Source organism: Mesocricetus auratus, unplaced genomic scaffold (assembly GCF_017639785.1).
Source record: "Mesocricetus auratus isolate SY011 unplaced genomic scaffold, BCM_Maur_2.0 Super-Scaffold_100003, whole genome shotgun sequence".
NCBI lineage: Eukaryota > Metazoa > Chordata > Mammalia > Rodentia > Cricetidae > Mesocricetus > Mesocricetus auratus.
In genome coordinates this window covers 53,128,496-53,155,501 of record NW_024429188.1, presented here as the reverse complement: position 1 = coordinate 53,155,501, position 27,006 = coordinate 53,128,496, and the positions used below count along the sequence as shown (strand labels likewise).

General features: G+C 34.9%; 1 protein-coding gene across 4 annotated transcripts; it reads right to left on the bottom strand.

Moving 5' to 3' along the window:
- Positions 1-337: 337 nt before the first annotated feature.
- On the bottom strand, positions 338-27,006 carry LOC101824846 (putative P2Y purinoceptor 10). Of its 4 annotated transcripts, none has more exons than XM_021222930.2 (2): positions 26,838-27,006; positions 338-3,156 (listed from the first exon to the last, which is right to left on the bottom strand). In XM_021222930.2, the coding sequence occupies exon 2, from the start codon at positions 2,957-2,959 to the stop codon at positions 1,901-1,903; it is 1,059 nt and encodes a 352-aa protein (XP_021078589.1). In that variant the 5' UTR covers positions 2,960-3,156; positions 26,838-27,006; the 3' UTR covers positions 338-1,900. The 4 variants fall into 4 exon arrangements, with proteins under 4 accessions (XP_021078589.1, XP_021078588.1, XP_012980584.1 ...); XM_021222929.2 differs by lacking the exon at positions 26,838-27,006 and adding an exon at positions 26,472-26,540; XM_013125130.3 differs by lacking the exon at positions 26,838-27,006 and adding an exon at positions 26,368-26,472.

Here is a 27,006-nt window from a genome sequence, read left to right as displayed (position 1 = left end):
TGATACATTTTATGAGAGTAATAAATGACCAAGGAGAGTGAGGAAAGCATCTATCATGCCCAACACAGAAAACCTCTAGTTCCAGTAAGGAAAAATAATAAAAATCTAAGCAACCCAAATCACATGCAACTAAATTAAAGGAAGTAACAGGCCTCTGTTAACAACAATGTTAAATGTAAATGTCCTTAACTCACCAATAAAAACAGATTAGCTAATTCTATTTAAAAACAAGATCCAACTATCTGTTCTATTTCTAGGTATATATATATATATATATATATATACATATATGTATATATATATATATGATGGGTTGTAAGAAATCATATCACAGAGATGTTTCCACATGCATGTTTATTGTTGAACTGTTCACAATAGCAAAGATATAGAACCAGTCTAGGTGTCCATCAATAAATGAATGGATCAATAAAATGTAGTATTATAAATGATGGAACTTTATTTAACTATAAAGAATTCAATTACAGCATTTTGGGGAAACAAATGAAACTGAAGATCTGTTTGTTAAGCAAAATAAACCAGACAAATATCAATTTTTATCATATATAATAATATATATGCACACACATGAAACATGAAAGTAGAGATGTAGAGGAAAGTTATAAAGGGACACACGCAAAGTATGATAAGGGAGGTAATCAAATACAACAGGTAACAGAATATTTCTATCAAGAATTAAGAAAGGAGAATGTAAGGAGGAAGAAAGGGCACAAACAAGAATTGGAGGGCAGTCAAAAAAGACTGTGGGGAGTAGATAAGAAAGTAGAGTGATGTGTGCATATGAAAATATCACAATGAAATACATTCCCGTATATACTAATCCAAAAATATAATAAAAATTAAAGGCCATTCAAAAATAGACAAGACAAAAACAGAAATAAACTAACCATTGCTTTATAAAATTTCATTTTAATGATCTCCAATATTTAGAAATGGTTAGTTTCAAAATTTCCAGTGGGAAACATTTATGTTAGTAATGATGCAACAACAGGGATTTTTTTAATGACAATGCTTGTTCTGCATTAATGATAGGATTCAGTTCAGTTCATTGGTGTATTTTGCTTGTAAAATCTTAGGTTCAACTAAACCTTAGCAAAATGAAAACTGTATGTATTGTGTGATTCTTCTTTAATCTGCTGATTTAAATATATCAAATGAAGTTGTATCTGAAGTGACATGTGAAACAATCAACCTAGCCGGGAAATGACGCCATTGATTTTAGTAAACAGATAGATGAGAATATTTCCCAAGTAGTGCCAGTAAACAAAAATGAGTCATTACATCACATCACAAACTGACAGACATTAGGCAGAGAGATTTCAATTTAAATCTTTAACCTCAAGTTTGTTAAATATGCAGAGCACAGTTCTATTTACGGTGTTTGCATTGTGGTTTCCATGGTAATTTTGAAAGGCTCATCTGAATCAATCTTTTTCTTTCAAGGTGAGAAAAAGAAAATCATATATATATGTAGTTATAATGTTTTTAATTTTCATAATTTATATTAATACGAAAAGTCATCTTTCTGTAATACAATTGGCACAAGTAGTGTATGCTTTCAAAATAAAATTAGGGTCATATTCTGATGCAGATTTCTCAATGATAAGATAACTTATACATGTCCACTAGTTATTATTATATTTTGTTTTTTTCAGGAAAAGATGAGAACATTGGTCTCATTGCTGAGGAACAGGTGTGGAACTCTTTCTGTTGATTATCACTTTGTGTGAAGAAAGTTTTTTTCTCAGAAGGTCCACAGATTATCTTGGCATAGAGAACTCCTGTAAACAGATTATTTTGAGTGAAGTGGCCATGTTTCTTCATTACACTCAGTATCCACTTTGAAATGGCATGGCTGATCTGACAGAGTATAAAGGTTATTCTAGATAATTATTTCATCACATTGTGTTGGAACATCCAAACATTCAAGAGAGATAGTCTGAAGATTCTCTTTCCTCTGATGAATTTCCAAAGTACTGTCCTTACATCGCACACATGACTGGATGACCAAACTGCCATGTTCTGAAATTTGATCACGAAATTCTGAAGTCATAAAATAATAAACAACTGGATCAAGACAACAATTCAAATTTGCAAGACACAAGGAAATGATGTGGAAACACAGAGTGCTCTTAATAAACGAACAATTTGAGAAGACATGTTGCTTCACCATCATAAAGAATGGGAAATTGAGATGGTAAGGAGTGAAGCACACTATGAATACCACTGCACACATTAGGACCATCCTCAAAGCCTTTTTCCTTTCTTTAATATTCTGAGGTGTATCTTGGAATTCCTGTAAAGATTTTCTTGTTTTCCATGTGCAATACATAATAATTACAACAGGTAATACAAACCCTCCAAGTTCAGCAGCAGTTACCATGCCAATGGAGGAAGCCATACTAATGTCATGAAGCCCTAAATCAGCAAAGCAGGAGTCCTTGTTGTTGGCTAACCCAGCACTTCTCAGGATGGGAAGTGGCAAACAGGCAGTTCCCACAATGACCCAGATGGCAGCACTGATGGCCACATCATACCTACGCTTCCAGTTTCTGGCACTGAATGGCTTGAGGAGAAAGAGGCACCTCTGAAGGCTGATGCATGTCAAGAAAAAAATACTGGCATACATGTTGAGATATTTCAGATAAAAGCAGAGCAGGCAAAGGGCTTTCTGGAATGGCCAGTGACGGTTGATATAGTAGTAAATCCGGAGAGGTAAGGACAGGACATGAGCGAGATCTGCCACTGAGAGGTTGATCATGAAAATGATGGCCTTATTCTTCTTGCTGATGAAGCGACACAGAACCCACAGGGCTGCACTGTTAGCCAGGAGACCAGGGATGAATATGAAGATATAGGTGGTTGCATACAGAGAGTACTGAAATGTCAGATGTGTAGCATTGCAATAACTCTCAGCAGTACTGGTACTGTTGCTGCCCATCTTGAATATTTCAGTATGTTCATCAAGGTGAACTATAGAGTTATGGCTCCTGCCCAAAGATAAAGGTGGTTGCCAAGAAGGAGTACTGAAACAGCATTTGTTGATCAGTGCACTTTATTCTCATACTGTTTGTGCTGTTACTTCCCATCTTGTGCATTTATGTTCCTTCCTTAGGAAAAGCCTTTGCATGGCGGTTTCTGTGGAAAATAGAACAAAGATCTAGTCAGAGGGAAGCCAGGACATGTGAATATGCATATTAGTTGTATTCCTACTAGAGGTGTTGAAATGTGATTTCATAAATTTGAAAGCTCTCATCTGCATCAAATTAAAATAGTGCAACTACTTACCAAGAGATAAATAGTAGCAAGGAAGATGTTTTCAAGAATGTAAAAGCTCATTATTTGGACAATAACTTCATTCAGGTTTTTACTCTGACAGATAATCATCCAAGTGTCATAGGTAATCTGCAACCAAGATCTCATGACCCATCAGCCCCCAGACAAATGTCCAATCACCCTTGTGAAGTTCCATGTTTCATTTGTGTACCTGTTTCTGCTCAGTGTTTGAGATTTAGCCAAGTTATTGCCATCAACCCTGAGATAATGAAATCTTAACCTATTTTCAATAGCTACCTTATAAAACATTAGACGGTTGTTAATGTGAATTATGAACTCTTGTTAATGGCACATACACTGAGGCCTAAGAAAGGGCTGACAGGTCACCAGGCTTTAGGAAAGATAAGGTCTTAAGAAAAAACAGAGTTCCCTTCTTCCAAATATGACTGAAAACAAGATTTGTTTGCTAACATCTTGTTAACAGAATCTCTGTGTTCATTAACAACACCATGGCAACTTCAGACACTCAAATATATTGAAACTATCTTTACACCACTTAAATCAATTTCCAGAATGCATGAAGCCCTAGAGGATATCCTCTCAAAAATGCTTCCCTTTAGTTCTGAAATTCAGTGAAATTTTTTTCATGTAAATGGCTGTATTTTCAGTGGTCAAAAATTTTGGAAATTTAGTAACTTAAAATCTGTTTCCATGTTGTTTCAACTTAGTTATTCTTGTCAAAGACAAAATAGTCTGCTCTCTGTTAGACATAAAAGTTCAGGAAATATCTGAAGATAATAATCATGTCTTCTCTCAAATCTTCCTTATTCATTTCTAATATGACACAGTCCCTGTTCTTGGTTTTGTTTTATGTTATAATTTTATTGCTTTTGTTCAAAAATCATTATAGTTCAGCTTATTTTATGCCTGAAACCAATATTTAACTAATAAGTGTTTGATGATTTTTAAGAAATATATTTTATATATCTGATTTCAAATACAAAGGAACAAATAACATTTTAATGCCTTGTATTTTTAATACTTGAAAAGGCAGCTAGTTTGCTAGGCATTTTATAAAGTCAAAGGAAAAATGAGACAGCTTTAATAGCAACAAGTACTCAAGTGGAGAAGTAAAATGCATATGTTGCTACGCCCTTTGAATTAGTTTGCAAAGTGATATAGGATCTAGGACCATGTTTACAAACCTAGACTGTAGTGATATTTTGTTATGGTCTAACAAATAAAGCTTGCCTGATGATCAGAGTTCAAAGCTAGCCAGAAGCAGACAGATCTCTGTTACTTCAAGGCTACCCTGGGCTACACAAGATTGAATCTGTCTAAAAGACAAACAGAGCTCACACAAAGGTGATCCCAGCACTTGGGATCCCGTACCTTCAATCCCAGCCCTAGGGAGGTGGACACAGGAGTGATCGGGTTAGGCGGAGAGAGGAATATAAGGCAGGAGGAGATAGGAGCTCAGTGCAGTCTGAGCAGTCTGAGGATGCAGTCTGAGGGGAGGATCTCTGCTTTGTTCTGAGCATGGGTAGAAGTAAAAACGCTCTAGTGGCTGGCAACTTGGCTTCTATGATCTTCTGCACTAACTCTTGGTTTTTTATTATTAAGACCTAAAAGAATTCAAGCTACCCTAGACACAGTCAATTAAAATGGAAAGATGTGATCATTTTAGACAAAGTCCATACAATTTCAAAACCTAATTGATGTCTCTGCAATGAGTACATGTAACTCTAGTATACACTGTATTTACTGAGATGAAGTCAAAACTTATTTGATGTCTTTGCAGTGAGTACATGTAACTCTTAGATAAACTGTATTTACTTAGCTGAAAGTTCAAAGCAGTCAAACAACCAGGTCATTCAGGCAAAAGCTACTCAAATTTATTTGTCTGAGTTAAATATGCTGCTGAATCAGACAAGTGGTCCATTAAAGTGTAAATAGAGACAACACTATCATCTTTTTATAATTTGCTTGAGCTAACTGAAATAATTGATACTGTGTTTTTTAATACTCAGACTAAATTTTAAAAATACTTTCAAGCACAAACCAGGTAGAGTATTCAAATACAATCAGACAATTAATGCTTTAGTTTAATTACAAAAACATATAACAATTACTAAATCACTGTCTTGGCCAGATTCTATAGTAAATGCTGTGTGTACACTCCAGAAATCTCTGACATCAATGCTATGAAACAAGACATAATGGCTGCTTTATCAAATGAACAAACTGAGGTTTCCAAAAGGCAAGACTCACTTCCTCCATGAAGCCCTTTTTGCCATCCACAAATTACAAAAGGAATTTTTCTGGCTTCACAATATCATAATTCTGACTATTCTCTTTCTGTGCATCACATAATATTTTATGGAAAGATGAGGTCACTTTCCTTTCCAGGTGGTTCTGCTGTGGGAAATAGGAAGAAATCTCCTATATGCCAAATGCCCATCCTCTTATTACATCTTTTCCTCCAAAATAAAAGTATAGAAAAGTGTCTTGACTATTTGAAGGATCTGTTGACTGTTTGTTGGGTGAATAATTTTATGAGAGACAAGTGAATCTGAGAGACACAAAAAGGAAGGGAAATGAGTGGGAGTGAAGGAGTGTCTGGGGATTAGGATTTAGCTGTGATGTTTGACTTGACCACCAGGTGTCATAAGTATACCAATGTTAAATGCATTGACACTTGAAAGAAATTTGAAACCTCATTAATAGAAAAGTTAAAGGGGAACAATAGGCATCCCATAAACTTCAGAAACAATCTTTTCAACAGTATTTTAGAAGACTTGGTTTATTATTGTTATAAGCATCCACACTTCATAAACATTTTCTAAAAATTGCTTGGCTTCTAGATGTGTTATAGATTCCTAAATTACAGAGCTGTTAAAGGCCATCTAGATAAGAATCAGTTACTTTTCAAAAGAGGAAAACATGCCAGAAAAGGGAAACCTAAAAGTTACGAATTCACACACAAAAGTTAGTGGTAATGACTGAACTGGGGCCTCTTGAATCTCACCACAGAACAATATCAACTTTTCCAGGAACTTTGAAGATGGAAAACACATTTTTGTAATTATACAGTAACACAAATGTTCAGAAATGAACCAATGCCAGGTTTTAGGCCACTGACCTTGACAGTGAACTGTTACAAAAAGAGGGATTGCTTCCTTCCAGTTTTTCCAGAGCAAGTATACTGTTTAAAGGAATAATTCTAGTCCCTGGGGATAAGTTTGTGTAAGAAGCCTCCTTAGAAAAACTTAATTATGTTGTCCTTAATCTTTCATTATTTCTACACATAAGGAAATGAGTTCCATTAGAAAACAGAGATAAGTAAAGACAAAACAAGTTTTATTAATATTGAATACTGAGTCTGAGACTCTGGAAACAGTCCGGTTATATACAGACATTTATATACACAAGAGTTTCCAGACATAACATTTTCATTCACAACTTTCCAGGTCATTTTCTATGTATATAGATTTATAAATGCATTCATAGACAGCCATTTAATCGAATTTAACTTGTATATACATACACTTCTATAAATGTAGTTTCGATCAATTAATCACAGATAGAGTAAATTCCATATCAATGACGTTTAAATGATAAATTTAATGGATATTTACATTTTAATTATAATTACCTAGTATAATGTATTAAATTAATGGGCATTGTACTAGATTACCATTTTACTAGTAGTAACAATTGTAAAGTTCATAATGGTGGTATCTGCCTACAATCCCAACAGTGGGAGGTTCAGTGAGAAGCTTCAGGAGTTAACCTTCATTATTCTTTACACAGATATGTCAAGGTGTGCCTGAGACTATGTAAAATCTTTTGTGAAACAAAAACATTAAAAGGTATGGTAAACATCGTTGCACACTCATCTTTATATATTTGAACAACTTGTTCCTTTAATTTTAAGTTGAATCGATAAATATTAAATATATATTTCAAATTATTCAAGAAGGCTTCCCATATGAAATTTCAAAGTCCATGTTATTTTCTGTAACATCACAGTGACACATATGTTATTGTTCCAGATATATCAAATCCTGTCTATCTGAATAAGTATGATGTAGCTAACTATGACTAAATCAAATGACATGTGACAAATTGTGCAAGCATATGTTGAACACAGCTGTATACATTGTTAAATAGTAAATCAAGATGAATAACATATCATTCACCTCATATAGTTATAATTTTTATGAGAACATTTAAAATTTCCTACTGGGAATTCTCCAGTATTCTAAGTATTATTTGTTATTTTGTGATGGTGCACAGTAGATCTCCAGAATGTATGACTCATTCCTTACCACCCAGCTAAAGGATCAGCTGTAGTTAGAAAATTATGATAGTTATCTTAACATCTTAATGAAAAGGAATCTTGAATGTTCCACTTTTAATAGGCTTGTAACCACAAATCCAAATACCTTAACACATGGTTCTCAAAGTTAAACATGCCTCAGAATGATCTAGAGTGAAGTCCTACCCAGAGTTTTTCATTTAGTAGATCTGGGATGGGGACCAATAATAAGCATTTCTAATAATTATCCCATGTGATCATTGTTTGAAAATCACTGCCCTAACACACTTCCAATACAAGCAAGAATTGTTTTATCTAAGGAAAAAAAGTATGCTTCCCTCACAAATATTGTGACTCGTTTAACTCACTCCTTTTCTTTTTTAATTTTTACATTGGGTATGAAGAATTTTTTTGACAATTTAGTGGTCTAATTTCCAACAATTTGTAGTATAATCTAGCATGTTGATCTATACTCAATTATTACTTCCTTCTCCACATTCTGGAAAGAAATGCTAATATAAAGTAAACATTTAAGGGAGATTTTGCTTAGTGTTTAAGAGCATTTATTGTTGCAAAGAATTTGGGTTCCATTCCCAGTACACACATGAAGGGGTCATTGTATCCTCAGGCACCAGACACACACGTAGTGCACAGACATACATTCAGTCAAAACACTCATACACATAAAATGATTTTAAAAAATGAAAAATAATTAAAATGCTACAACATGTCTAGGGTTTAAAAACACAGTCAGGTTCTCTGCTTAAAAACTAAATCTTCCAGGTTCTGGCTATTACAAATAATGCTGATATGAACACAGTGTGCCCTTGTTGTATGAATTTGCCTCTTTTGGATATATGCTTAAGAGTGGAATTGCTGGGTCTTGTGGTAGATTGATTCCCATTTTCCTGAGGAATCTCCTTAATGATTTCCAAAGTGGATGTATGAGTTGGCACTCCCACCAGCAGTGGAGGAGTGTTCCCCTCTCTCCACATCCTCTCCAGCATAAATTGTCTTCAGTGTTTTTGATTTTAACCATTCTGACAGGAGTAAGATGGTATTTCAAAGTTGTTTTGATTTGCATTTCCCTGATGGCTAAGGATGTTGAGCACTTTCTTAAATGTCTCTTGGCCATTTTAGCCTCCTCTATGAGAATTCTCATTTGTGTTACATTTACACAATGGAGTATTACTCAGCAGAAAAAAAACAATGGAATCTTGAAATTCGCAGGTAAATGGATGGCACTGGAAGAAACCATCCTGAGTGAGATAACCCAGTCACAAAAAGACAAACATGGTATGGACTCACTCATATATGGATTTTAGACATGGATCAGGATAGTGCCAGTCTGCACTTCCACTGACAGAGAGTCTGGGAAACAGGAAAGAACCAAGAGATATGCATGGTACCCAAGAGAAGAGGAATGAGGCAAGATCTTCTGAACAGATGGGGAACACGGCAAGGGGTAGGGGGAAGTGGGAGCTGGGAATAAGAGAGGGGGAGAAAAGGAAGAGAGAGTAGGTCATGGGGGAACAGGAAGGTTGAGTGAGGGATAAAATAGGGGGAAGAGGGAATCAGGTTAAAAGACAGATCAGGCATCAGTGTGACCTCTAGTGATCTAAAGGGATGACACCAATTGGCAAGCTAAGCAATAGTGGAGAGACCACCTCGAATGCCCATTCCTGATAAGAACTTGATGTGTAATAACCATCCTGGAGCCTTCATCCAGTGACTGATAGAAGCAGAGGCAAACACCCACAGTTAAACACTGACTGAACCCAAGGAACCCAGTGACAGAGAGAGAAAGGAGCAGCGAGTAAATTGGCAAAGAATGGGCTGGCAAAACCAGCAGAGAAAGCTCATCTGAACAGGGGAGAGCTCTTGGACCCCGGACTGACAGCTGGGAGGCCAACATGGGACTGATCCAGACCCCCGAATGTGAGAGTCAGTGAGGAGGCCTGGGCAACCCATGGGGCCTTGGGCAGTGGATCAGTGTTCATCCCTGGCATCCAAACAGACATTGTGTGTCCATAACACAAAGAAAGATGATCTCTCAGCCTGGACTCTTAGGGGAGTGCCTGGATCCTGCCCAGAGTGAAATGACAGACTCTATGTGGAAGGAAATGCTCATAGGGTGGGAGGCTGGAGGGGGGGATGGTGGAGGAGTGCGGGAGAAGGGGAATTAGAGGGAACTGTGATTGACATGTAAAACAAGCTATTTAAATTAAAATAATAATAAAAAACTAAATCTTCAATGTCAGTTTTCTGAATTAGCTATTTATTACCCAATGCATCTTTGAGAAAAGCTTAATAAACTTATTTCTGAAAGATCTTATACAACAAGTTCATGCAAAAGTTATTTTTAATGTTCAGAGTCACCGCCATGCAGTGGCTTAAGCACTTGTATAAACAATGTTTCCCAAAATTCAAACCACGCTAAGACAAAACATGCATTATAGGAAAACAAATTACGTTGTCTTTAACTTCCTAGTCCTCCTCCAGTGTCAGAAATTTCAAAACAGGAGGTTCAATAAAAGTCAAAGGCTATGGTGATCTTAAAAAGACTTTCTTTGGCTTCAGAATATAACTGGTAAAAAACACTTTTCTCATTTGTGGCTGATTTTTGTTCTAACAGTAAAATCTATTTCTGACCACCCCCTCCCCCAGTATTTGGAAAAACTCATAAACTTTGTCCCCAAACCACCTATATCAAATTCTTTTTTATCTGGTGCAAGTGTAACTTAAATTTAGTTTTCTGGCTTTGTTTATTTTTCTTCCTGACAGTCAATATACTATAGTAGTAGAGCTACAGTCTATTTTCAGACAGACCTGAGTTTGAAAGCAAGTATCTGGGCTTATGAGTTGTTTTTCTTGATTTATCTTATCTAAGATGTCGTATATTATACAATGTGTACCATTGTTTATATGTTCAAAGAAGGAAGCTAATTTTCACAATGTTTGCATCTGGTGTATAGTAATGTCACCATGCATGCTGCCTTTATTCTCATTTGTTTTGTGAAATTCTTCTGAGTCATGAGAGAAGACAAAATAAAAATACATTTCAAAGCCCAGCTTAAGTTTCTTGAAGCTCAGGAAACTTCTGACTTCTTAAGCCCTTGTTGATCTAAATTTTCTTTGGATTTTTGATGTATCTGCCAATTTACAACTTCATCGACACAATATTTCCTGACAATTAAATTTACTTAGAATTTCTAATGTACTTTATGTACCTTGTATCATTTTATTCTCATGGTAATGCAATATTTGATCACTAGAAGCAGGTATGTAATTTTATATTTTTGGGGGAACTGACTTTGTGTTCTAACCTCATTAACAAGCGTATTATCTTACTACTTTTGAAACATGGTTCCTTGTCCCTTAAAAGTGTGTGTTTACATGATGTTATATGATCACTCTGACATATACCCAATCCACATAACACACGGACCTTGAATATGTTTACCAAGTAGCTTCATACATAATCACCAAATCATAATATTTCTGTTTTCTTGGACTTTAATCCTGTTTCACTCAGCCCTAAGGTAGCCATCATCTCCATCTCTTGCTTAGCTTCTATGTAGTCTCTTTGCTTCCAATGAAGCTCTTTAAAAGTAATCTGACAATGATCTGTAGTGGAGTTCTTCAAGGTAAAGAATTACTTGCAATTCAAGTGTAAACAATTAAGAAAATCACTCAAAATGACCCAGTCTCAGATATATTTATGGTGCACTTCAAAGTCATCAGTTGTCTGTCAATAACAGGAATAACAAACTTCAGAACACGTGAGTGTTCAAAAAAAGGTAAATGTAATTTTCAAACCTAATATGAGTAAATACATGTTTTTAAAAATATTCTTAGACAGTTATTAAACATGTTTCATGAAAAGTTACATAGTATTTTAATTTGTGTGCCTTACATTTATCAAAACAGCAACTACTGCTGAGAAATTATATTTTTATGTTACCTTGTGACATATAGTTCCTAGGTAACAGAGGTTCATTTTTCCTTTTCTACAAATAAAGGCGTTACTGGATTTATAGAATTTTAGGTACTTCAGATAATGTAAGTGACAGTTAAAGCCTTCCATTATCTGTTTACTGACTACTTGGTGCTCTTTGGGATCCACCCATGAACCTCTAAGTGCTCCTGAACAGGCTGGTTTTACAGTTCTAGTACCATTTGGTGAGGATATTGAGAACTGGAGTTTCTACACATTTGGTGACTGTCTAATAATTAAGTCTACAGTACCAGGTGTGGGGTTTTTTTTGTTTTTGTTTTGGTTTCTGAGTCAGGGTTTCTCTGTGGCTTTGGAGGCTGTCCTGGAACTGGTTCCTGTAGACCAGTCTGGTCTTGAACTCTGCCCCAGTGCTAGGACTAAATTTAGGTGTGTGTCACCACAGTCTGGTTAGTACCATTGTTGAACTCTCAGTATTCTCATCCACTTCTAAAAGTTATATAAATTACAGTGATTGAATATCAAGGGTAGAAGTTAAGTGAAGGCCACTTTTTTGGAGTGACTATTTTGGGAAGAGTTCTCTGTCCTTGGACACATGTGTATCCAAACCTCCCATTCTTACTTATCATTGAAGCTTTTTTTCATTCATGGTCCCTAAAAATGATGTATTTATTATCATTTACAAAAGGGATACAAAAGTAATTGGTGTTATCACTGTTGTGTGTCTCAGTACCTGATCCTGGTTATTTTCATACTAGTTTAAACATTGTTCCTTACTTACTGTGTTGAGTAAATACAGAAATAGCATAATACCACATTACTTTTATTCACCAAATTATAGAAAATATATACTTGAATGTCTCTAATAGGTATACCTCCATGTCTTCCAATGTAGAATTTCTAGACAAAAATATAGAAAATAATATCCACAAAGTTTTGATATTCTATATATTGTATGAATGACATTCTATTAAGATTATATCTCTTTAAACCCTCTCTAGAGAATACATTTTTATATCACTCACAAAGGAAAATTTGATATTTGAGTTCATTCCCATTTTCATGTTATTTTGAAATGTTGATTTGAAACTTAGCTATGATGTAGAAGTTATATTTGTAGAATATAATGTAGAAGTTGTGATTTCAACCTTAAGATTAATGTACACCTGTGTGCAATTTGCAACATTTATAAAACATCTTCTGGAACCGTAGAGGATAGTCTACAGAAAGGCTTTCAGATAAGATTTCGCTAGAATATTCAGTCCTAAGGATACATCTATGTCATAGTTCCTGAATCTATTCTCAGAGACAGTCATAGGAGACAGTAAAAATATTGCATGAACTAGAATACCAGAAAGTCCACTGTCAAATAGTCTCTCTTAGAAATGCTTGGATAAACAAAACTAGAACAACGGCAATACAATGGACAAATTAATGTGGAGGGGGGACATTTTGTAATGGTCTACTCCTAAACAAAGATCTTTAGATGACTAATGACTTCTGGGAAGAGAAATAATCTCTCCTAGGGATAAGTCTCTTTGTTGGTTGTTCAATACAGAGTGGTCTTCCCTAAAACCATACACAGAAGAGACAACAAAAACAGACTTAGGAGGTTGAATATATATATATATATATGTGTATATACATAAATACATATGTACATATACATAAATAAATGTCTATACATGTATATATAAATAACCAAAGAAAAAGATGGTATCAATTTAAAAGTAGTGGTGGGCACAGGAGGGGTTGGAGAGATGATACCTTGGAAGGCATAAGTGGAGGAAAGGGAGGGAGGAAAGTGCTTTAATTCTATTTCTATTAAGTATAGGTAATACATTTTTGCAAACATTTTCTTTTAAATAGCAATTGTGGCAATTAAAACTGTGCTTGTTAAGGAGAATTGAAGGATGCTATGTGAAAAATTATTATGAAATAAATTAGTTCTTAAAAAAACAAAATTAAATAAATTCCAAAGGAAATGTTTATATAGTGTTTATATAGCACAAATGTCACAATACCATAAAACATTGAGAAAATGAATATTCAAAAGCCTATTAACACCTAACCTTTTTAAAATTAAATATATGCAAATTAGACATATTGGGAGGTAGGTATACATTGGTAAAATGGATTAAGATAAATAACTATATTCAACTACATGTTGCCTACAAAGAACAATCATCCTCAGCACCAAAATGTTGAAACAAATCCACTAATTTTCTGGTCATGATATATGCCTTAACTGATGGGTGAGCTAAGACAAAATGTTTGCTTGAGCTCAATGATTTATGGTCTGGTTGGGAAAAATAGCAAGAGGAGAGATGAATTAAGAGAAGAAAGTTTTGGAATTTAACAATTATAAACAAATTTACAAACAAACTCTTAAGTAAAAGATGCATCAAAATACCACAAGAAAACTATTTTTTATTGTCCTTTGAGGGAAAGTTTTCCATTAAAGGAAATATTATCACTGACAACATTTTGAAATCTGTGGCCTGACCTTCTACATTATGAAAGCATCAATGGAAAAAATCACTAAGTCAATATAAAGCAATATAAAAGAAATAAAATAAAGCATGATTAAGCAAAAAGAAATAAAAATAGAAAAAAACAACAAAATCAAAATTGGTTCCTTGAAGGCATAACAAAACTTGCAAACCTTTAACTTGAATAGCAAAAAAATTAGGAGAAAAACACAGCTTAATAATAACAAAGTTGAAGAGAATACATTATCACTGACATAATAGAATTAAGGGTTATAATAAAATAATATTAACAACAGTATGCCAAAGTTTATATGGCTGAATTTACATATTTACACAAACCAGTCAAAATATATATTTAATATTTCCTTTTAAGAAATAAATGGACTTAGGGAGAAAAGAAACAAAATTAATGATCAATAACCATATAGCAATGAAAAGTGTAAGCTCCGGTGGCTTCACTATGACCATTAAATCTTTTAAAGAAGAAATAACACTGAAGAGTTAATATTGCTAAAACAGCAATGGAGCCTAATTTTTGTATAAATCAATTGCAATGTCTATAAAAAACATTGCTGCCTTTATCCAAAATCATAGCTGCATTTATCCAAACAATACAAAGAGCTTATGCTTGATAAGATGAAAAATCTAGAGGGATCTAGAAGACTGAGTCAGGGAAAGAATAGAGGAGAGGAAGAAAAGAGATACCTGAATAGAGGGAGCCATTACAGGTTTAAAGAGAAATCTGGCACTAGGGAAATGTCCAGAGATCTACAAGGATGACCCTCAACTAAGAATCTAAGCAATAGTGGAGAGACTACCTTAAATGTCCTTCCCCGATAATGAAATTGGTGACTACTTTAAATGCAATCATAAAGCCTTCATGCAGTAGCTGATGGAAGCAGAAGCAAAGTTTCACAGCTAAGCACTCAGTCAAACGCCTGAAATCCAGTTGTAGAGAGGGAGGAGTGATGTGCAAAGGGGTCAAGATCATGCTGGGGAAACCCATAGAAACAGCTGACGAGAGCAAGTGGGAGCTCATGGACCCCAACCAGACAGCTGGGAAACCACCATAGGACAAAACTAGGCCCCCTGAATATGGATAACATTTAGGAGGCCTGGGCAATCTATGGGGCCTCTTGTGGTAGAACTAGTATTTATCCCTAGTGCATGAATGGACTTTGGGAGTCCATGTCCCATGAAGGACTTCACTCTCAGCCTAGATATGACAGACTTCGATGATCCTCCATGGAAGGCCTCACTCTTCCTGGGGAGTGGATGGGGGGTTAAGATGGAGGGGGAAGTTGGTGGGAGGCATGGGAGGATGGGAGTGAGAGGGAACTGGGACTGATATGTAAAATAAGATTGTTTCTAAATAAAAATAATCTGTAAAAAAAGATGAAAAAGCTAGAAGATTCACACTTCCACATTTCAAAACTCATTTTAAAATGCAGTAATCCAAGCAAGGTGACTGGAGTATAATGATAGACATATAGATTAATGAAATATATTTTAAAGTTTAGAAATAGAACTTTTACATATGTGGTGAAGGGATTTTCTAGAAGAGTGCCAATAAAACATTAGGAAGAAAGAATAATAATAAGTTAGTGACCATGGAGCAACTGGATAGCTGGATAGAAAAACATGAACTTGATAGCTGTGATTGTCTTGATTCTTTCATATATATTAGCTCAATGAATCTATGGTCTCAGTTTTTCAATCTCTGTCTCTTTATTTCTCTGTCTCTGTCTCTCACACACACAAGTGCACACACACACTTATGTGCTCTTAAGATGATTCCATTTCTTTTCCATTGTAGATAGAACTGTAAAAAATAAGCTGCAGTTATCTCTTTTAGAACATAGTAAGTAATTATGCAAAAGAGTATTTTTATTGATATTTTCATAAATGTACATAGTTTATTTGCTTATTATCCCCTTCTCTCTTCCCTCTCTCCTCTTTTCTCTTTGCCACTGGTCATTCTCACATCAAAATAATTCCGTTTATTCCTTCAGATATACATACACATATATACTTTCATGTGTATGCATATAATACTTTTATATATAATGATAAATATTTTGTTCATCAGAAGAGATGTGATTGTTGTGTTCCTTAGTATGGCTTATTTTGTCTAAAAGAATTCCCTCCAATTTTTTCCATTTTTTTCTGATGAAGTAATTTTCTTCTTTGTGCTTGACTAGTATCCCATATATATAATATGTATATATATATATATATATGTAACACTTCCTTTACCTATTTGTCTGTTGGACATCTTGGATGATTCCATATCTAGCTTCTTGTGAATAGTGGTGAAATAAATATAGATATTCGAGTATCTTTTATTCCTCAGATACATACCTAAGTGGTATTTCTCTAGATTACATTATAGTTCTGTTTTTAGGTTTTTGAAGACCTTCCATACTGATTTTCATAATGGCTAGATTAATTTACCAAGTCACATTTTAATAACTAGTACATAAGAGTTCCTTTCTCTGAACCAATACAGCATGAGAGAAAATACCATGACCAAGAACAAGTCATGGAAGAACAAGATTACTTTAGCTTACAATTCTCAGTGGGAGTTCATAATAGCAAGAGAAGATATAACGGTGGGCAGTTGGAGCACGAAGCTGAAAGATCATGTCTTCAACCCCCAACACGAACCAAAGAGTGACTGAAAGCGCATTAAATCTATAAATAACAAATCCCACCCTAAAGACATATTTTCTCAAACACAGTCATCCTAAAGATTCTATAACTTTCTCAAACAGCGTCACCAACTGGGGACCAACTCTACAAATATCTGAGCCTGTGGGAACAAAGTTCTCCTTCAAACCACTATACACATGATACCATTTTTTTTTTACTTGATGGTAGTTATTCTGAGAGTTTCAAAACAGAATGGCCATGTAGTTTTGATTGATGTTTCTTTGCTGGCAAAAAATCTTGAACATTTTTCATTTATTGCTTCCAAACTAGGTGGTAGGTTGTTTAGCTTATTTGGGGGAAGTAAGCAGAAAGGAAGGGGGCAATAACTTCCATCTTCATGGGAGTCAATATTCCCTTCTTGTCTTCATTATTTCTACTTGTCTTGGCTCCTCCCAAGGATGGAGCCCTACCTTAGACAAAGCTGTGTATAACAACTACTTGGAAACTATTTATGCTCAAAACCACTGATTCCTCACTTGTACCCACAGGTTACTAAAAACAGGATGAACCTGAAACCTCTGCCATAATTTTATGTCAGTTATGCAGACATGACAAGCACAAGATTTCAAATTTGAAGCTGGAGTTTCTGGTTGATAACCTACAAGCATTTTTATTTTCTATTAAAGAAAACTTACCATCTGTAGTCATAGGGTCAATTTATTTCAACCAAAACAATGTCATCTTTTAATTGACTGAACCATAACACACATTGAGTTTTAAATTGCATAAGTACTATTCTTAAAGAGGAGCATTGACTGGAAACACAAAGATAATAAAATCTGGAATGAAAATGTATCAGAAAATCCAAATGAAGTTGAATATACTAAACATCTGAATTGCTCTGTGTTCTCTCTAGTCAAAACAAGCCTCTGAACTCTACCTAGAGATTTTACTGTCCTTTTGCTTAGGAATTTGCAACAGCATCCTGTGTGATAGTTGCCTCTGATTCTCTTCAAGACTCACTGTCATAAGTTCTCATCCTTCTAAACCAGGAACATCCATTCTAGTCTTAATAGGTGTCAACAAGTAAGACACTATGTATAAATCACAAGTTTTCTAGATCTGTGAAATTTCTACTTGTATAGAATATGTTGAGATAGCCCTATAAAGGTGGTGCATAAAGTGCTGTTTGGAAGGCAGTATGTCCACATTTTGGTGAACTATTCAGGCTTTGCTGTTTTCTGAATATTTGTGGTCCCTAAAGTCTGCATGGTAGAACCTACTCACCAAAATGATGACACTAAAGAGTAGGATTTTGGGGAAAGTGGTTAAGTGAACTCCTTATGAATAAACTAGTTGATTTTGCAAAACTGTTCTCAGAGACTTGTCTTGCTCCCTCCAACAAGTAAGGACGTATGAAGAATCTGCCAAGTATGTCCTAGAATAAAAGGGAGTCAGCAGTAGATGCCGTGGTACCTTGATATTGTACTTCATAGTTTCTAGTTCATGACTTCAGCTTATGGTGTTTTTTAACACTCTAAATAAACTAATAAAACAAATGTATTGGTATTCAGGTCATAGCCTATGCAGCAAGTCAAGGTTGCAGTGCAGCAGAAATAATATTTCTGGTGTTGACAAATGACAACACTATATAGAAGGATCTTCTTTGAGACCCCTTACAGGTGAATCACAGTACCGACTATTATAATTTGGAGGGGGGGGGGAAACTGTGAAACTTTTCAGGTGAATGCTATTATTTGAGATATACATTTGGAGTTGTTAGTAGGCCTTTGTAGACACTCAACATTCCATTTTTACTGGTCATCTTAAACTAGATATCCTGGACCTTTCAAGCATTAAATTTGTAAATCAAAATCCATAGTCATTAACACTATGCGTTAAGAATGCCTGTTGACCAAATAAGCAAATTCTAGTATGATTCGAAAAAGGTTCTGTATCATATGGAAATGCAAACAAAATTGGACAACTGCAACATTATAGCACCTTCCTGAGACTTCCCTGAAGATTACAGAAAAATTAATCCTATCAGTGGGAAGAATATTTAGAAGTGACCGTGGTTATCAATTTTGCTCAACAGCTGAAGTCCAAGGAGGCGTGATAATATATTGATTCATGTGCCACAGCTGATGGTTTGGATGGAAGATAAGTGATTCAGGACGTGCACTGTGTTGAGCAGGTCTGAGGAACAAATATCTGGCTAGAATAGTCTAGATAATGTAAATATAATTGTAAAATGGTTATGTGTGCATATGAAACATGTCCCTCTTCATTAAGAAACACAAGCCAAAGCCTTGAGCTGGCAATACCCATTAGAATGATTCAAATTAAGTCAGAAATAAAAACTATTAGAGAACACGAATAGCAGTTAGAGTATTTATGCTTTTCAGATTAGATCATCAAATATAGTCCTACTTTGTAAACAGATTGGAAGTGCCTCGAGATTTTAAAATAGAACTACCATATGGCCCAAGCATTCTGTACTCGATGTACTACAACTGAGAGAAGTTAAAACTTTGGTAATGATAAAATTCGTACGTTAATGTTAATGTGAAGATCACTCATAGGAGTAAAAACAAAAATAAATCGCAAGTCCATAAATAAAAACTGGCTGAATAAAATATGATGCCAGGATGGGAAAAAAACAGTGACATATAAAAATACCATACAAAAGGATAAGATAAAATGTACTGTATGAGTAAAAGGCTAATTTGATGTTTTAATAGGAAACATTGTGATGAATTTTATTAATATGTTAAGGAAAATCACAGGAACACACAAAGTGATGATGAAATGTACTAAACACAATCTTGTATTTCTTTTAAAACCTCTCAAATACTGGAAATATCCAAAAACCATCTCAACAAAATCAGTAACAAATAGTGTTATCATTCAAAATCTTCTAACCAGCTTAATAAGACAAAGAGAAGAAGAAATAAAGGTCAAATAGAAAGTCCAAAAATACATGTTATCTATTTTAAAACAATGAAAATCATGTATGAAAAATGAATGAATGCACAAAAACTTATATATATATATATAACAATGATACATTTATAACAGCTTAAAAAACATGCATATTTGGGTATAAACCTAACAAAACATATAAAGGAACTATGTATTGAAATCTATAAAATGTTGTAAAATTCCAGATATGTGTTAAAAATATAATGTGTTCATTGATTGGGAGATTATAAAGACTGTAGTGGATATCCCTAAACACTTGTATTTACAAACAATACGGCATGTGTTTATCTCACTATGTATTATGAAAATGAAATATATGTACCATATGTAGTATAAAATATACATATTACATACATTGCATATATAACAATAGCAGTTATAGAAGAAGAGGTTTTGAATGTGAGAGAGTTTAGAATGGAGAAGGGGAACGGACAGAGGGGAGATTTAATAAAGTGTACACATGTATGAAATTTTTAAAAACATTAAAAATTATATTCAAACATTTAGATGTGTTCTTGTTAGTTTTTTTAAACTTGACACAAACTACAGTCATCTGGGAAGAAGTAATCTCAGCTGAGAAAATATCTCCATCACATTGGCTTGTAGGCAAGTCTGTGGGGCATTTTATTGATTGGTGAGAGGAGGTCCAGCCTGATGCTTGTAGAGTCTCCCTTGCGCAGGCGGTTCTGGGTTGTATACCAAAGCAAGCTGAGCAAGCCATGGAGTGCAAGGCAGTAAGCAGCTTCCCCCCCCACCCCACCCCCGCAGCCTCTGCTTCAGTTTCTGCCTCCAGATTTTTGACCTGAGTCCCTGCCCTGACTTCCTTTAGTTCAGGATTGTGGTCTGAGAGTTCTAAGATGAAATTAACCCTTTTCTCCCCGAGTTGTTTTGATTAGTGTTTTTATCACAACAGAGAATCAAACTATGCCAGATACACACTCCCCCCCAGATTTATGCATAATTTAATGGTATTCCAAAACCCCAGCAGATACTTTTGTAGGTTATGGAGTTGTTTATTTGAAGAGTTGTATCACAAGGCAAAGAAACTAAAACAACTAGGATAATTATGAAAGACAAAAGTGAGAACAGTGATTTTGTGGCTTCCCTTACTTTTTTGTTTGGGACAGATTTTCACTAAGTAAATCAGGCTGGCCTTGAACTTGCTCTGTCATCTGGGCAGACTTTGAACTTATAACTTTTTGCCCCAACCTGCCAAGCAGCTGTGGTTATAAGCTTGCTCCACTTTACCTAGTTGTGATTTCCACTGTAATCAGACAGCATGATACTGTTGGAATACTAAAAAACTGAATTAAGTAAACTAAAGTGAAAAGAATAGGCCAACATAAAATACACAAGTCCCTAATGTTTACAGAAGTAAAAATTTAATGAAGAAAATATAGCACTTCAATCAACAATATTTTAAAAACTATATATCCATAGGAGAATAAAGATACTCTATTGTTAAAAAAACGATGTTAATTTTAACTCAAAATGTACCATACTTCAACCTATAAAATATAATGGTATAAAGTATGAGGGTTAGAAGCCTTCAAAATCTGTTAGTAAATTGTTCTAAGATATGACAGACACAAAATGATGCTGTAAGAAGGAACAAAATGAAATAACTAAATTTGGCCTCATAAAAATTGAAAACTGTTCTGTGAAACAGTAAGTAAAGAAAATACAAAGGCAAGGCACATGTTTGAAAAAACTGCTTTAAATCTAAGAGATTTTATTTGATGTATATATTAAAGAAAACTCTTAAAACAAGCAGTGAGCAAACAGTGTAACTAGAAAATGGAAAAAGAAGAAGATGAAATATGCATTTTTCCAAAATGGAGCTGTGAAACACACTTACATTCATACACACAAGAGGGCAGGGAGAGGAGAGATATTACTGCCACCATTAGGGAAATAAAACTTAAAACAATGAGTTACAATATTATACTTCATAGGATGTATAAAACAAAAATATTTGCAACAGGAAATGCTAACAGAGTCAAAGCAAGTAGATTTCTCATACATCAATTCTCTTAGGATGTTTGACAGATTTTAGCAGAACTAACAATATGCATACTATAAAGCCTAGAAATTCTACACTAGGTAGCTGCCAAAGAAAAATAAAACCATATCCATAAGAAACTTGTAAATAATTGCTCACTGCTATTTAGCTGTAATAATCTGACCCCAAAACATAATGGAAACAACTCAAATACTCTAGTAGGTTAATAGGTAAATAAATAAACAAGGCTTGTTATATGTCCATCCTGGAATCATGTCTAACAATAAAAATGAATCAACTAGTGATATAAGGAACAAAACATATAGGTTTCAAATAAACTAGCTAATTTAAAATGGCCCATCTGTAAAGATTTTATATTATTGCATTCTATGTGTATAGTGTACTCAAAACAAAACATGTATGTGGAAAACATGAAAAAAATTATCAAATGCTATAGACTAGGGTTGGTTCTGCTGTAATGGTATAGCACAAGAACTTAAGTGATGATGAAAGATTTCCAAACTGATTGTGATGTTGTTTGAACAAATGTATGTATGTGATAAAATACACATACATGAATGCTTGCCAAAACTAATGAAATATAAATGAGTTTTGCAGTCTAGTTCACTGTATTATATCACTTTCAACTTCCTGCTTTTGATAATATACTATAGTTTCTTAAGATCTTATCATTGGGGAAAGTTTGTTGAAGTGTACACAAGGAATCTGTACTATTTTTTTCAATTTCTTGTAAAGTAAAAATATATTTCCAAATAAAAATGTTTTAAAAAAAATTTCTTGCTGAATCCCTTAAGGCTAATCTGGCTGGAAACTAATAAAAGAGGGTTTATCTCAGATATTTCCTATACAATGCATTTGGAGGAAATCTTTGCATCTCCACCCATGCTATTCATTGAAATGTGTGTGATACTAAATTAAGGAATGGTTTTGTGATTTGTTTTGGTTTTTTGTAAATATCACTCTCTAGCTGGTAAAGCTCAATTTCACAAACTTCAGAAGTTTCTCAGGAAAACCATCTGGTAATTTGAAAGCCATTGAAGTGAGTATTCCATTAGACCCAGCTCTTCTGTGGGAAGTTCTGGATGTTTTATCTTAAGTCAAGCCCAACCCTGGGTTCTCTGACCTGCCCACAGAAATGCCTCAGCATCCCTTCAGTCCAAATTTCAAACACATAAGCCATCCAGAAAAGGAGCACATGCAGACCTCTGGGAGGAAATGTAAATCAGTACAGTCACTTTTGAAAACAGAATTCAGCCAGACAGTGATGGTGCACGCCTTTAATCCCAGCACTCAGGAGGCAGAGGCATGTGGATCTCTGTGAGTTCGAGACCAGCCTAGTCTACAAGAGCTAATTCCAGGACAGCTTCCAAAGCCACAGAGAAACCCTGTCTCCAAAAACAAACAACAAAAAACCCAAAAACTAAAAGAACAGAACTCAGTTTCCTCAAAAAACTGCTGTCTTGAATATATATACTCAGATAACTGAGATCAGTATGTTGTAAAAAGATATCGACAGTGTTATGCTAATTCATGACTATTCACAAATAGTCAGGATAAGAAAGCAGGAAGTATATAAATAGATGAACAAATAAAATGTGGCATATATACACAAGGAAATATTGTATAACATTGAAAAGCATATTACATGCAACAAATGGATATAATTGAAAAACAATATGCTAAGTGAAGTACACCATGTTAAAAATGCAATATAAACTCACTTATATGCGAAATTTAAAACTTGATTTCATAGAAACAGAAAATAGAAAAACGGCTTCCAGAGACTGGGAGGGGAAGGATAGAGAAAAAGAAAATGGGAATTAAAATATGCAAAGTTAGCCAGGCATGGCTATGCACACCTTTGATCCAGCACTTAGAATACAGAGGCAGGCAGACCTCAGAGTTCAAGGCCAGCCTACTCTACAGAACAAGTTCCAAGACATTCTGGGCTACATAGAGAAACTCTGTCTTGAAATACAAAAAGAAAGTTATATAGTTAAACAAAAAGGAATGTTATGATAATGAACTTCATTGCGTGACAATCATAGTAAATAAAAATGTGTGTAACGAAATTTCTAGAAGAACACATCTTTAACATTTTACCACAGAAAGATAAGTCTGTGATCAAAATATCATACTTTAGCTCATAAACATACACTACTATTTGCTGATTAAAGAAAAGGTTTTGAGGAAAATAGATTATTGAAAAGATAAGGAAATTATCAAAGTTAAGTATTCCAGATATCTGTAATAAAGATGAAGATGCAAAATTTAAATTTCCAAACACAGAAAAGAAATTTTTATTTCAGGATTGGCAGTGTTCACTTTCATAGTTCTGGATCTTAACTACACTCTTAGCTAACAAGTAGGCAGGATGCACAAAGTCAAGAAACTTCTCGTTACACTACACTAAAATCTCTCTCCTTTTGACTCCCTTACCCCTTTCAGTTACTTAGTACATTCCCAAGTGTTGGCCTTCCTGGTTTGTGAAAATCTACCAGTTGACCTAAAGATCTAGCCTAAAAACTTATTAGCTGATTTTTCACCAGCTTAATCTTTCACAATCATTAGAATCACTTGTGTTTCAAGAAAGGAGAACTTGGAGAGACCATAAATAAGCCCTGGATTAGATTATTCATAGTAACATTTCTGGTTAGAGGCAGACAGAAACACTTGCTGGACAAAAAGAATCATCCAGTCAGAGTGTTGTTTCGTTTTCGTTCCCAGCTTCAGAATCATGTACCTAGGCAGTTGCCAATTTGTAAGTTTAATTATAATGGTATATTATAATTTTATACCACTAGAACTTTCAGACAAGTATTATTTTTCCAATCTTGAGCAATAAGTTTGACCAAGTGGAAAATGTCTCATGCCCTAGTGAATAATTTCTTTCTCAGCCTTCTAGGACACACACATTCACAGCTGCAAAAATTAACACATCAGCACAGAGTCAGCCAACAGAAACCTCTCCCTTCCCCTAGGGCTCCACAATTCAGCAAGTGTCTAGTCCCTACTAAGCTCCAACTTCATGTTAAACTCTGCTGCTAGGGACACAGAGATGATTAATTTCCTTCTTCCCTCATCTAGTCTCAGAAGTTGGCTGAATAACCGATCTTTCTTCCTATTAAACTTCCTGGGTGGGGTGGGGTGAAGGGGAAACTGACTGGTAGGAAAAAGTCCACCCAGAATGTTTTAAGTCTACTGAGGATATCTTTTGTCATAACCCCACCAGAACTGTTTCTAAGGAGGGTCTGTCCAGGGAGTTCTGCTGATTTCAGCCCTTCTGGAGGTTCCCAGAGCAGTGCAGCTGCTTAGCCTGCCTGGATTTCATATACTGGCTGGAGAATCAATCATTTTGGAACAACTTTGCTATAGGAAAAAAGCCACACCCATACTTGTGGTTAGAGAGATTAGGCAGAGCTCTCTCAATAGCAGACAGTATGGTGCCACTTGGCAACCATAATCTACACATAGTGCCATCCTGTGAGTCATGCTCATGTAGTCTACAGCTGTTAGTTTCATTTTGTTACTGGAAAAAAACTAGTAGCATAATAGAGCATTTATCCTAAATTTTTACAGAAAAAATAATTAATATAGGGATTTTTTTCTGAGAAGAGGAAATTTACTGTTATAAACACTTCATTCTTGGGAAATTAAATATAAACAAAATACAATGATTTGTTCCCTTCAGGAGAAGGAAGGTGTTGGTGTAAATAGGATTCATTTATATTTTCCTAATAAACAGGTTTTACTCATATTTTACTACAGCTTACAGTCTTATCTAGAGTCATATGTAATTTTACATACTGTAAATTCTTTTACATATGGATGAATCAAATTCCAAGTGTGAAATTAGCAGACTTTAAAAAGAACACGCTTAAAAAAAAAACCACAGAAGGAATTCCTCCTAAAAAAGACAGCAAAATGTTTGGAACGCCTTCTGAAAATGCTTCCCATGTTCTCAAATTAAAAATACATCCAAAGAAATGCTCACCGTAAGCTGAGAATCAGCCCCATTGAGACTCGACAGCTGTGCTAGTTTCTAGGGCTTGATGAAAATCCTTTTGTGCTATTTGAAGCCATCACATCCCACCGGAAAATGCATGCATGGAAAATGTCCCAATCCGAGAAAACATGTCAAGTCTCATCTTATGAAAAGATTAAGGCACTTAGATGCATTTACTATTTGAATTCTGCTTTAATTTGGTTGACACAAAGCATGAGTTTAAAATTGTAAGTTTATTTTCTCCCCTTGGCTCACACTAACAAAAATGCATTTAATGAACCACAATCTCAATTTTAACATAGAATTGTTAGGAGCAATGTTTAACACAAGTCTGGACCCCTGGTTTTTGTCAGTGGCATGTTAAATTGTAGAGAAAGGAGCTTTCTATCTAGACAGCCACATTTCCTCTCAGAAAGCATGCAGCAGTTTCAGCGAACATTTTAACCACTTAAACTTATAAATAGATATTACCTCACTGAAGTCTCCATTCTTCATAACAATATATCCCCCCAAAGGTAAGATATTAGCAGTCAGAATTAAGTTTTCAGTGGAAGCAGCAGAAATTCACAGTCGTTTTCAATTCACAGAGGCTTTTTAGTTCTATTTTTGAATGTATGAAGAGAAAGCCAAGAACCTTACCCTTTCTACCCAGATATCCTGTAGTGAACTGCAGGCTTGTACAGCTAGAAGAGGAAGTAACGTAGTTTATTCAGCAAAACAGGAAAAAAAACAAAATCGTTTACCTCTAATGGGAGGTAGAACTGTTCGTCGGCATAACTCAGTTGTTTGGGGAAGCATTCGCCTCAGAGAATATTGTGGGCAAAGTAAATTCAAATTTTGGCTTTGATAAATTCAGAGTTTCCATGATTTGTACACTTCTTCAATCAGGAACAGCGTATCTGACTTTAATTTGCCACGTATTACCATAGTTTCCTCAGTCTATTCTGAACATTTAAAGTGTGTGCTATGCAAAAATCCATCTTAACTGATAGAATTTTATTCACCAATTGCTATGTAATTAACGTCTTAATCATTTTTTTACAGACAGCAGTAAGTATCAACTTAAATATTGATTCCCCACTCTCTTTCCATTGTATTTTATTCCTTACCATAGCTTCTTTCTGCAGCAATCTTCTGGCATCTACTTCTTAGGGAAATCCATTTCCGGTACTCGGAAGACTACTAGGTAGCTAGATACTCCACAGTCTGCTACAACTATAGAAGATACTATGCTTCTAGATATCATTACATCCCATGACTACAATGGCTAATGTTTCC